This window comes from Rosa chinensis, chromosome 2 (genome assembly GCF_002994745.2).
Source record: "Rosa chinensis cultivar Old Blush chromosome 2, RchiOBHm-V2, whole genome shotgun sequence".
Lineage (NCBI taxonomy): Eukaryota > Viridiplantae > Streptophyta > Magnoliopsida > Rosales > Rosaceae > Rosa > Rosa chinensis.
This window is the reverse complement of record NC_037089.1, coordinates 29,898,348-29,911,975: the sequence shown is the minus strand read 5'-3', so window position 1 is coordinate 29,911,975 and position 13,628 is coordinate 29,898,348. Positions and strand designations below refer to the sequence as shown.

Genomic DNA, 13,628 nt, shown 5'->3' with positions numbered 1-13,628 from the left:
ATGCTATTTTTTGCTTTGAAATCGGCTTGAAGATCACGTACTTCTACGTCAGTCCAGTCCTTCCATGGCTTAGGAATAGAGATTGATGAGCCCTCGCCTTTAGGTGGAATTATTGGTGTCTTCCAACCATTTTCCACAATGTTCCATACATGTTCATCTTGCGCATACAAGTATGACTTCATGTATATCTTCCATTGAGTGTACTTTTCACATCCTCCATCAAACCATGGAGGACTATTAACAGATCCACCAGCAGCCCTATCTCGATGTTGTTCCATCGTCCCTGCGATCTACTAGAATAATCTAGAACCCGCTCTGATGCTAAATGAAAATACCAAATGGAACGATATTGAGTTACAACTCAAGGAACAATTTAACTACAAAAGTATTTTAACAATAGGGACACAGAATTTGCTAACGCAATGTAAACCTCTCCACTGAGGAAACTTCACTGCGTGGCTTTTAACGTAGCCAACACGAAGGATCAATCCAATATGAATCAAAAGAGTTTACAGTACACAAGTTGTGTTGTTCATAACATACACAATCACTTAGCAACATATGCTAACTTGATTTACAACTGATCTAACATTTACTTGATCTTCAATCTATCAACTCTAATCAAATCACTGATCTTTCTTGCTTTCAATGTCTCACTGATCTTTGAGAAAGATTTATGAAAGTGCTAGACAACATAAGATAAAGCATGAAACAAATAAAGAGAGTTTTCAGTAAAATGGTTTTGACGAAAGAAACATAGTTCAAGAATGAATAAAATGTTTTTATGCTGCAGTTCAGAAACCCTCACTAAATGCATTAGTTTCGAAGCCTTTTATACAAGAGGCAAAACTCCCCCTCAAACAAATCTTTTTCTTTAAACACCAAATAAGATAGATATAGAAAGATATCAAAACTTATTTGTTTTGTATGCAAGAAGTCTTTAATGCAAAAATACACCAAATCAATTTAATAGACATGTAAATCAATTAAAAATGTGCAACATGATTTGGAGAATTAAACTCAAGATCAGTGAGTCAATTCTGTTTGAACACATCTTCCTCTTTGTTCCCTTGAAGCTCCGGTTTCCTTGTGACAATGGGAAATCATGTATTGAATGGTAATTGCCCAAAATACTTACACCCTTAGATTATATGAAGTGTCAAGATTTTATGAAATTGAAGTAAATTCACACCCTCCTCACTTTAGAGGAGCCGGATCCTAAAATATATTTGCTCTGTGAATAAAACAGTGAACTTCAAACTCTGAAATATCTGTTCTTATTTTATGATTGGCTTATGATGCAGCTTGCATTGGGTGAGTTTTTTTTACAGCAGCTGACTGCATTGTAACTACTGGGTTTTCAAAATCATTGGAGTTTAATTAGGATTTACCTGATTTCAGGAAAGAGATCCATCTACAGATTTCAGGTTCCATTTCCCTCTATTCCTCTGTTGTTATGCAGCTAATTTCTTCCTAATTTCCGCCTTTAGTTTGTGGCATTTTCTTATTTGGTTACTTTGGATGATTTACCTGACAGGGATGCTGGATTTATTTCTTTGGAGAACCTCTTGTTCTGCGCAAATACATTTTTGGTAAAATCCCAAACTTGATCTGCAAAGAGCCAGATAAAAACCTGAAGAAGCAACGCCTATTGAACAAGCAAGGAGATTGTGCAAACACAATAAAAGCATGAGATTTATAAAATAGCATCAGAGCCATTGGATAGAGGTATAAGGAGATGATGAGCGTTGAATTATGTCAACGGCTGAACTCTGAAGCGGTGTCCCTTGCTTGAATCGGATGGGCATGGAACCTCATCCGTGTGAGAAGGAGTGATCAATATTGAAACTAGATGCAGAATGGAATAGTCCTAGCTGGCTAGCTATGTATGAAGACTTGTATTGCTCTGCTCACAGAAGGCTCAGGATCAATCCCCATACGATCAAGACAAATGCCTTCCCCTCATGAATTTATCGCATGAATGCGTCCTCAACAATCTTCTCTGTTAATGGGGCCTGATCTAGGGAAGCCATGTTTTTCTATTTTGAACAATGTTACATGGACTTTTAGTAATCTTATATACAACCGGAGTTTAAGTCTGGAACATCACACCATTGTATCGTCAATCCAATTTATTCTCTCTCTTGCAATGAATATAGGGGGATTGATCTCTTGCAATGCTTTTGATTTAGTTGTCAGTTTAGGCATAGACGAAGACTTATGATGCCATATGGAATGCAAGTACTGCCTCTAGTCTGTCACCAAGCTGCTTTCTCTTTCTTCTCTTTCTTTGTTCATTATAGTAAGACTTAATTGGTTTCTGAGTTTTCTGTTTTGGTGTTATAATACAATGATTAGCAAAGTAATCATCTTAGCTGCAAAGAATGATTTTTATATGATGTAAAAATATATTTGATATATGATTCTTATCAGTGTTCCATGTGTTTATGTTTTAGGTAGTATATCAATTAAAAAATGACAAACAAGACACCATCCCTAGAGGCATACAACACCAAGACAAAGACAACTAGACAAGCAAATACTCTAAAATAAAACAGTATCATCAAACTTGGTGGAATTGATCATCAATGCATTGCTAACAGTTGAATGGCAGAAAGTACAATTACAGACATGGGAATGCACTCACATTATACTTCACAAACATACCCACAAATCAAAGTTCATGTCCTTGATATTTGCTTAATGCGCCTGAGTATTTCTATATAAATAATAGAAGATGAGGAAGTTCACTTCATATTAATCAACTTAAGTAAACTACTAGCCTTTATTAAAGCAATGCCAAAAGCAGTAAAAATCTCTTTAGCCTTTATTAAAGCAATGCCACAGCGGCACAGCCACACCCTTAAAAAAGAAGTGCAAAATAATTGATGCCTGCTTTTGTGGCTGCCATCAAAAGGATTGAGGAAAGACTTGGTTGACTGAACTTCATTCACTCGTTATAATGGAGTCTGGATTGAGTTGCTATATAGTGTATATATACAATTATTCATAACTCTATTTCCTACTTCACTACCTCAGAATTCCTCTTATGACCAAAAACAAAACCTCAGAATTCCTCTCTCTCTCTTCATGGAGTTTGCCAGCAGCATTGCAGATAACGTCTTGGTTAGGATAGCTTCACATGCTTCCCAAGAGATCTCCTTGGCATGGAGTGCCCAACTTGAGCTCACCAAGCTCAACAACACCTTATCTGCCATCAAACCAGTGCTCGAGGATGCAGAGAAGAAGCAAGTGAGAAATCCCCTAATCACTCGTTGGTTAGGAAATCTCAAAGATGTTTGTCATGACGTTGATGATGTCTTAGACGAACTGGACTTCCAAAAGTTGCGGTTGAAAGTGGAGGTCGACAATTGTGGAAAGATCAAAGCAAAGGTACGCCAATTTTTTTCCCCATGGAATCCAATAGTGTTCAACTTCAAAATGGGACATAAAGTGAAAGAGATTAGAGAAAGACTAGTTGAAATTGATAATGAAAAGAGACAGTTTGCTCTCCTTGAGTTTGCTATAGCTGAAGATCCTCGTGCGCCCCAACAAGTGCACGATGATAGGAGGATGACTACCTCTAAAGTTGAGGCTTCAAATGTTATTGGAAGAGATGATGATAAAAAACAGATTATCAAGCATCTCTTGAATGACACTGATTTCTCTAGTGAGGAGAATGTTTCTGTTGTTTCCATAATTGGGTTAGGAGGGTTAGGGAAAACAACACTTGCTAAATTGGTGTACAATGATAGCATGGTAGAAGAAAATTTTGAGATAAAGATGTGGATATGCATCTCAGACAACTTTGATATTCAAACATTGATTCGAGGTATTACTAATGCTGCAAATGGACCAAAATGTGAGGATGAAAGTTTGGATCTTATGGAAAGAAAGTTGCAAGATACTCTTAGAGGTAAAAAATTTTTATTGGTGTTGGACGATATCTGGGATACCGGGTCGATTGGAGTAACAATTGAAAAATGGACTGATTTAAAAACTTTGTTAAATGTGGGAGCTAATGGAAGCAAAATCATTATAACAACACGAAATAAATCAGTTGCTTTACTTGTGAGTCCCTTATACATGCATTCTTTAGAAGGTCTTGCCCACAAAGATTGCATGTCCTTGTTCATCCAAAGGGCATTTAAAAGAGGAGAGGAGCAGCGCTATCAACATTTGATAGAAATTGGAGAGGATATTGTGAAAAAGTGTGGAGGAGTTCCTTTAGCAGTAGCTACTGTAGGGAGTATGCTCTATTTGAATACAGAGCAACACCATTGGTTGCGTGTCAGAGATGATGACATGTGGAGTATAGGGAATGACAATATTTTACCTGCACTCAAATTGAGCTATGATGCACTGCCACAACACTTGAAACCGTGTTTTGCATTTTGTTCACTTTTCCCAAAGCATTATGAATTCAAGAGTTCAATGTTGGTTCCAATGTGGATAGCACAAGGATACCTCAAAACATGTAAGAAAAATGAAGATTTAGAACATATGGGTATAGACTATATAAGGCAATTTTTCTCTAGATCTTTGTTTCAAGTGGAAATGGATTTAAAAACATTAATAATTTTTAAAATACATGATCTAGTTCATGATTTAGCAATTTTAGTGGGAAAAATAGAGTACTCCACAGTCAATTTTCGTCCCTCTAGTGCTTTTGAAATGGTTCGACATGTGTCAATATCCAAAAGTGACTTGCTTGGACAAAAGGCACAAGTTCCCAATTTCATGCTCAAGTCAAAGAAATTGCGAACCATTCTAATTCCTGAAGATAGTATGGTGAATCAACATTTTGTGAAGACATGCGTCTTGAGATTCAAATATATGCGGGTGCTACATCTCTGTGGGTCACCTCTTGAGAAGCTACCAAGTTCCATTGGTAGTTTGTTTCATTTGAGATTCCTCAACTTATCTTCTAATGGCAAGATAAAAAGGCTTCCCAATTCCATCAGTAAGCTGCTGAATTTGGAGACCTTGTACCTCGGGGGTTGCAACGTACTTGAGGAAATACCCAAAGACATAGGGAACCTAATCAACCTGCGAAGCTTGACAATAACAACACAGCAGTCGTATTTGCCCAAAGGATTTAGACGCCTCACCTTACTTCAATTTTTAGGTTTTTATGGATGTGTCAATCTTAAATCTTTGGGCGAAGAGATCGAATTCCTCACCAACCTTCGCTATTTGTGGATTAACAGGTGTAATAATTTGGAATCCTTGCCACCAAATATGAAACACATGACTGCTTTACATACTTTGGTTATCGATGATTGCGAGAAGCTTCAGGTGATGAGATCAGGGGAAGGTCCTCAAGGTCTTCGATCATTGGCTATCCAGAATTCAAGTTTGGAGGCTTTGCCCCCTTGGCTCATTGAAGATTCTGCAGACGCTCTACAAAGCATAGCACTTGTTAAATGTCATAATCTCACGGCACTTCCGGAGTTGATAAACTTCACATTCCTCGAGCAACTACGCATTGAAGAATGCTCCAAATTGTCAGCTTTGCCGCAAGAGTTGCATTGCCTTACTGAGTTGAGAGGATTGACGATTTCAGAGTGTCTTGAATTGAGCAAAAGCTGCAAAAGGCAATTAAAAGGTGAGGAGTGGTCAAAGATGGCACGTCAGGTGAAGATTACACTCGACGCTGATGATGAAGAAGACGAAGATGAAGGGACACCAACGATTGACTGAAGATGAAGAAGATGAAGGCACACCAATGATAAAGAAGATGAAGCTGAAGGTCAAGAAGGAGCTTTCAATGACAACACCACATCAACTGATACTTAGGTATAACAAACTATCTGTTACTTACTGATTTCATCTTTACATATGTGGCTGTCATATATCAGAAAATTAAGAGTTTTAACTTTTAACAACAACAAAAAATGGTTAACAAACTCTTATTAAAGCATAATATAGATCATCAGTTTCTTATTTTACACGTATATATGGTAGCTACTAGCTACTAGTTTTATGATCTTTACCTTGTCCAATCTTTCACAACTGAATCACAAGATAAAGTACCAATAGCTGCTTATTCAATAAAGTAAGTAAAATGAGGATTCAGATTAGGAGTTAGTACCAAAAGATTGCAAACTTTTATTAATTACCCCATATTATAATCAGAATGATTCTTGATTCTTATAACAAGCAAGATAGCTACCTGATTTTCATAAACTTTTAACATGAGACTTTCCAGCAGAAGCATCTGTTGCCGCCATTGGAGGTGCTTCAAAATGAAGACGTCCTGCACTGCTGTATTATTTACTTACTTTATGCTTGGAGTTAGAGAGATGTCGATGAACTCAAAAGTGATGTGTGATAAAGCAATGAGATTGTTCGATAGCTTCATTTGTGATGGTTGTGTGATTTCACTGTATGATAAGGCATAAGCTTGAATGTTTTAAAAAGTTGAGAAATGTATTGTGATAGTTGTGTGATTTTACCGTATGATAAGGCATAAGCCAGAATGTTTCAAAAACTTGAGAAATGTATAGTCAAATTTGAAGCTGATCATACTTTCAACGTATTATAATCATCTCTAGAAGGCAGCCAAGCTTTAAAATGAATCACATCCACTTTTAAGATGGTTATCTCTGGCATAGGCCATGTTTGTGAGGATGCCCCTATTGGCAGAGCTGATTGAGGACACTAATACTGAGGCGTTTGTGTCAATTTACCGGTTGTAGTATTTAAATGGTGATCAACAGTATTGAGGTGATGGATGTTGCTAACCATTTATTGGCTAAATTGTTTTGACAGTATGAACAATTATTGTAAGAAGCAACTTAATAAAGATGCAAGGCATGGATAGGAAAATACATAATGCAATGGAAAAAAAAGAAAATGAAAATGTGTTCGACCAGTAATAAAATTACTGGTACAAGCTAATGACAATTTTGGTTATTTGTACAGAAAAAAAAAAAAGAAGGAAATAACAAGACATTATAGAAGCCTATCAAAGCTGATGGCAAGATTTTCAAACTATTACCCAGGAAGTAATTTTAATGCCAAAGGCATTTCACACTCTAAAAATGGAGAACATAAAGGATCCCCTTGGTTTATCTAAAAGTTAGTCCTGCTTCGTGTCTTCACAAACTGTTGGTCATCCCTGAGCAAGTTAGCGCTTTGTTCTCTCGAAAACACCAAAAAAGATTGAACCGCACTCTTGGTCCAATACCCTGGAATAAACATATATGTAAACAAAACTTGCATCAATCAGATTACCTCCAGCAACAATCACATCATACCCTGATTTGTAATGACTTGAGGGGACCATAAATTCATTAAGTTAGGCCTCATCATTTAACCCTTCGGCCAGTAGGGCCGAAACCCGACCCGACCCGACCCTTGCATTAGGAAGGGCCGGGCCTACCCTTTCTCAAATAGGGTAGGGTAAGGGTCATGCAAATGAAGCCCGACCCTACCCTACGGCCCAACCCTTTAAGCCCTAATAATTTTCTATTTTTTTTCTATTTTTTAAATATGTTTCTCTTTTGTTCATAACATACAACTTATCTCTTTTTGTAATTGATTTCCTAAGCTTTATTTTCTTTAATTTTGTTTCCTTTGTTAAACAACAATTAATTTTGGGAGATTTAGAGAGATAGTTAATTGAATATAACCATCTTAACTAACATTTATAAATGTAATAACTTATAAGTTGATTCCAATATATATATATATATATATATATATATATATATATATATATATACAGATCCTATCCAGAGCGGAGCTCTGCTTTGAAATTAACGTGTAAAGTTTGAGTTTTCGGTCGCATATCCACATCTCGAACATTCAGTTTTTAGGTACTAGTGTATAGATCATCCCTGCAAATTTTCAGCCAAATTGATGATCATTAAGGTATCTAACTCGCTTAAACCAATGGACGGACTGAATCTATCAACCTGAACCGTACTAGCTTTAAAGCAATTATCAATGTCTTAACGATCATCAATTTGACTGAAAATTTGCAGAGATGATCTATACACTAGTACCTAAAAACTGAACGGTCGAGATGTGGATATGCGACCAAAAAGTGACCAAAAACTCGAACTTCACATGATAATTTCAAAGCGGAGCTCTGCTCTGGATATGATTTGTGTGTATATATATATATATATATATATATTAAATATGATCAACAAAAAACAATGAGTCTTGTATTACCTATATAACCATTGAGCCACATTTTGAGATAAAAATAAAAAATAAAAAATAAATATTTATGTTTGTTAAACAAATTAAGGCCCATTTCGGCCCTATTCGGAAGGCCTGACCGACCCGGCCCTAGTGGCTCAGGCCTTTCGGGCGTGTAAAAGTTAGCATATTTAAACCCCAGCCCGACCTTACCCGACCCTAAATTTTGTTGCCTTTGACTAGGCCCGGCCCTGCCCAACCCTGCCCTAAGCCCTAACATTTAGGGTAGGGCGGGCCGTAGCCCGGCCCATGATGACCCCTACATTAAGTTGTAATAACATGAGAGAACTTCCAGATTAATCATGACTTCATACATAGAGAATACTTCCCAGAAAGTAGATAATGTTAGTCTAGGCATATCTATACAAACCAAGGGACTACTAGTCTCTTTTGTTTTACCTTTTCTTTTATTGAAATTAAGGACAAGTCTTTATGGCCCCAGGAAGAAGGAAACTAAGAGCATCTCCAACAAGAGATGTCAAATTTTTTTTTCAAATTTAAATTTGACAGCTGACTTGGCAAATAGCATTTTGTGGACTTCACCTCCAACCCATCTGCCAAACCCAACCCCTTGTTTTTTTAACTTCCCCTTCTTACTGTTGCTTTGTTCATCGTTTTGGCTGGGTTTGCAAACAAAACCCAACCCATCATCAATTATTCATTAATCAATCTTTCTCCTTCTCACTTCAGCTCCTTCTCTCTTCAGCAACCTGCCGCAACTCTTCTTTTTCATTTGTCTTCCAATGACTCCTCCTCTTCATCTTTTTCATCTGTTTCATATTGAGATCATGAACAAGTTTTTTAGTTTGAGTTTTTGGGAAGCAGATCAAGATTAGAAAGATCGGCATGGCTGGTGAGTTCTTGTTCATTTATTTTCCAACAATTCTTTTCCATCTTCTCTTCCTCATCTATCTCAATTATCTGCAGTCTAAAGTTTCTTTGAGACGACATACAACATCAATGTCGAGAAGAGAGAGAATTTCATATACATATCAACATGTGGGATTTTAGATTGACATCGAGAGAGAGAATTTCAGATCGAAATCGAGAGAAAGCTCTAGATCTTGTCATGATAATAACGAATCTGGCCATCTTGGATTTCAAATCGAGATCGTGAAGAAGTTTTTCGGTTCGGGTTTTTGGGAACAGACCAATTCCTTTCTGATTCTGGAAAAAAAGAAGAAGCAATCTTTGAAGACGATGAACGGATGAAGATGAGCTATTTGAGGCATTTGACAGTTTTGAGAGATCTGTCAAATTTGACAGGTTGGGTTGATATGTCAAATACACGTAGGATTTGACAAATTTGTTGGAGTTGGTTTCACAGGCCTTATGTTACCGTTGGAGCTCCACGGTGGATTTTGACACCACCGTTGGAGATGGTCTAAGAGCAAGTTCACTCGTAGTCAAGAAATGTCAAGGTCGAAAAGTCAAAAATTCGACCAATCAAGTTACTGTTCACTGCCACTGGACATGGGTTTCCGCCGTTTTTTTTCTTGACCGGTCAAGACTGTTCATCGCGGCACTGTTCATCCATTAATGTTCACCAATTTCACTGTTCATTGAGTTTTTAGTCTGAATTCTGCACTGTTCAAATTTTTTTTTTTTACTGTTCATTGTTCATTTTTTTGGGGAAATGATCATTTACCTGATTTTAGGCTAAAAATTGCCCACTTGCTCCACCAACTATTTTTTAACCCCATTTACCCAAAACACTCTAAGGGATTATTTCCCCTTTACCCAATTAATTCTTTTTTTTTTTTTTTGAGACTTTTTTGCCCTCTCCTTCTTTTTCACTTAGAGGGAAAAGTCATCCTCCACCTTGCCGGCCTCTGGTGACCAGTGGCAGGGCGCCGGCGACAAGCGACCGGAATCCGGCGATAGGTGACAGGAATCCGGCGACCGGTGATCTGAATCCGGCGAACGGTGACCGGAATCCGGTGATCGTGATCGGAATCCGACGACCGGTGACCGGAATCCCGCGACCGGTCACTAATAATATCCAGTAACCATATTATTGCCCCCAGTAATCATATTATTGCCCCCCAATAATCATATTATTGCCTCCCAAAAATCATATTATTACTGTCCAGTGAATTGTATGAACTCCCAAAACCAAAATGAATACACTACAGGCACAATTGATCAATTTATAATCATATTATTGGCTCCCAATAATCATATTATTGCCCTCCAATACAAAGTCCAATGTCTCTACTGCCTCCCAATAGACCACCAAAAATGCACATTTTTGTAGGATTCACAGATAATTTGACTTTAATACACAGAAAACAACATGTAACTTATCAAAACACCATACTATAGTGATCCCTGTCCCTCGTATCAAAGTCTACTGGGGGCCAATAATGTGTCTACTGCCCCCCAATAATTATATTACTCCCCTCCAATAAACATAATTCCGACCAATACAAGTCAAGTTTACATATCCATTTAACCCAAATAGATAATCACAACGTCTGAAATTGCAAGAAGCTGATTAAGGCTTTGCTCGGTGATTTTACGTTCACCGAGATTCGTCCTAAGAGCACCTTAGAGTATAACCGTGAACCAGCATTTCTTCAAGCTTAAACCTTTCAAACCTCACAAGTTGAACCCACTCAGAGCTTCCGGTGAAGATAATGAGAGCATTGAAGAACCCAAGAACCCGAATCTTCAGATTCGGAGCTCAAAGATTACGACGACGGCATTGATTTCTTGTACGACTACCCGCCCTTGGTTTGCTGCTTTAGGGCAGCCCATAAAAAGTTTGTCCCGACGGTTCGGGTCTCTGACAACCCGATGGACCTGGACATGTACAACCAGTGGAGATGCTCCAGTGGCACTGGAAGATCGACGATCTGATTTGTCGAAAGCCTGGGTCGCCGGAGGCCTGGGTTGAGCATCAGTGAGAGAGAGAGAGAGAGAGAGAGAAGTCGTTGCGGTCTGGGTCGCCGGATTCGTCGAGCGCGGTGCAGTTCAGTGAGAGAGAGAGAGAGAGAGAGAGAGAGAGAGAGAGAGAGAGAGAGAGAGAGAGAGAGAGAGAGAGAGAAATCGGTGAGGGGGGGGAGAGAGAGAGATTAAAATGAGGGTAATTATGTCAGTAGAAGTTAGATTGGGTAAATGGGGTCAAAAAACTCTTAGTGGAGCAAGTGGGCAATTTTTTGGTTAAAATTGGGTAAGTGGTCACGGCCCCTTTTTTTTTTAATAAAAGATATTTGATGCTACTAACAGAGATTTATGGATAATTAATGTCATAATTATGCAATTTTATTTTTTCAAAAATATTTTCGGTGGACAAGTTATGTTTGTGTGCTTTGAATTTGGCTTGTATTATGTTTTGGGAAGTTTGTGTGCTTTTAATTTGGCTAATGTCTATGTTTTTTATGTCAGTGTGATTTTAATTTGGTTTGTATTATGTTTATTAGGTGCTATGATTTTGATAAGAGGAATGTGCTTTAATAAGAGGAATTTTAAAATACAACTTTTATTTCATTAAATAGTAGCTTACATAAATGAAAAACTATGAATAAGTACAATACAATTAACAACATGCATAATCAACTAATTATTCAAATCATAATCATAATCCTCATCTTCTCTAGGAATCCAATTTGCGTTTGAAGGGTCATCATTAGGGTTAGGGTTGGTGGAATCATCCGTAGAGAAAGGTGAAAATTGTGGTTGTGTAGGATATCCCCGGGGTAAGGTGGTTGCGGATAGTATCCACCCATAGAAGCAGAGGGTTATGGGAATCCACCGGTGAAGGGAGGTGGTGGGAATCCACCTGTTAAGGGAGGTTGTGGGAATCCATCGGGGCAAGGTGGCTGTGGGTATGCACCGGGGTAAGGTGGTTGTGGGTATGCACCGGGGTAAGGAGGTTGTGGGTATGCACCACCAAAATTTGGTTGTGGGAATGCACCACCAAAATTTGGTTGCGGATAGTATCCACCCATAGAAGGTGGCGGCTGCTCGTCAAGATCTTCTTTCTCCGCTATCTTCTTTAGTTTTCTTGACCAATAACGCTTTTTATTTGGCGTCATTTTACTTGTATCAATCTCCATAATACGCTCTTCCCTCTCTTTAATTCGATCTTGCCTTTCTTGAAATAGGAGTTGCTCTTTTCGCATTTCGATTTGTAAGAGGATATATGCTCTTTTCTCTTCCTCTTGGAGACTTCGAGCAAATTCGTCATCGAGTTTTTTCTTGCCCGCGGTTGCCTCTATTTGGTTGTTCGCTATACTCTCGAGAGTGCTTGACAAAAGGACTTTGATCTTTCGCTGCCTTCTTTCCTTTCCGTATTGCTTCTTTGGCAGCCTTCCTTCCTTAAGGCCTCACATTGGGATTTGCAGTTTCACCTGCAATTACCTCATCTACATCCATGTCCAAGTTGATGGGAGAATTTCCAGGAATTGGTTGTGTAGGCGTATGTTGATTTCCTTCATTTGATGTTCCTCCAGATGTATGACTAGGAATGTCTTTAAATTGTGCAAAGCCCTCCACAACAGCGTAACCAGCAAAACTCTGAAAATTGTGTTTTTTTTGCCTTCTTTTTTCTCTTCATCCCGGCATGCCACAATTTATGTGCTTCATCTCGCTACGAAATAAATAAAAAAACAATAAAAAAAAAGGTGGCGGAAAATTACAATTACTACAAATATAAACCCTATTATGAATGGTCATCTATTATAAAAGTCATAATTTTAATGAAGACATATTTTAATTATAACGAAAAACAATTACTACAATTAAAACGATATTATAATTACTACATTATTTATCAAGACATATTTTACTATAATGTATCAATAAGATTTATCAACAAATATAAAGGTCATAATTTTAATGAAGACATATTTTAATTATAACAAAAACAATTACTACAATTAAAACGATATTATAATTACTACATTATTTATCAAGACATATTTTACTATAATGTATCAATAAGATTTATCAACAAATATAAAGGTCATAATTTTAATAAAAAAGTATCTATCCCGTTTTACAATAAAAATCAATTAGTACAAATATAAACATCGTTGTAATTACATCATTATTTATCAACTACATTATTTATCATGTAATATTTTAATTTAATGTATCAACAAATTAAATGATTTATCAAAAAATACATACCTCATCAACCGCATTCGAACTACTCTTGTACCAATTTTTCGCTTGCCTTAATGCACAATGCCACTCATAGAGTTCAACCTTCAAAATTTTCCACCTTCCTTGCAAAGAGGAAGCTGATCGGCTCTGGGGCCAATTTGCGACAAAGTGTCGCCTCACACGCATCCATAAGTCGTTATTTTTCTGATTTGTGCCCACAGCCGGATCTTGCCCAACAATTTTCCAAGACTTGCACAATTGAACATCTTCCTCATCCGTCCATCTCCTTTTGTCTTGGATAT

At 37.5% G+C, this 13,628-nt stretch overlaps 1 protein-coding gene across 3 annotated transcripts; it reads left to right on the top strand.

The window, feature by feature from the left end:
• Positions 1-2,964: 2,964 nt before the first annotated feature.
• Positions 2,965-6,526, top strand: LOC112184087 (putative disease resistance protein RGA3). 3 transcript variants are annotated; one of them, XM_040513718.1, is made up of 2 exons: positions 2,965-5,799; positions 6,215-6,526. In XM_040513718.1, exon 1 carries the CDS (start codon positions 3,091-3,093, stop codon positions 5,701-5,703), a length of 2,613 nt encoding a protein of 870 aa, XP_040369652.1. In that variant the 5' UTR covers positions 2,965-3,090; the 3' UTR covers positions 5,704-5,799; positions 6,215-6,526. The 3 variants fall into 3 exon arrangements, with proteins under 3 accessions (XP_040369652.1, XP_024178143.1, XP_040369653.1); XM_024322375.2 differs by having other exon boundaries at positions 6,212-6,526; XM_040513719.1 differs by having other exon boundaries at positions 6,203-6,526.
• Positions 6,527-13,628: the final 7,102 nt, after the last annotated feature.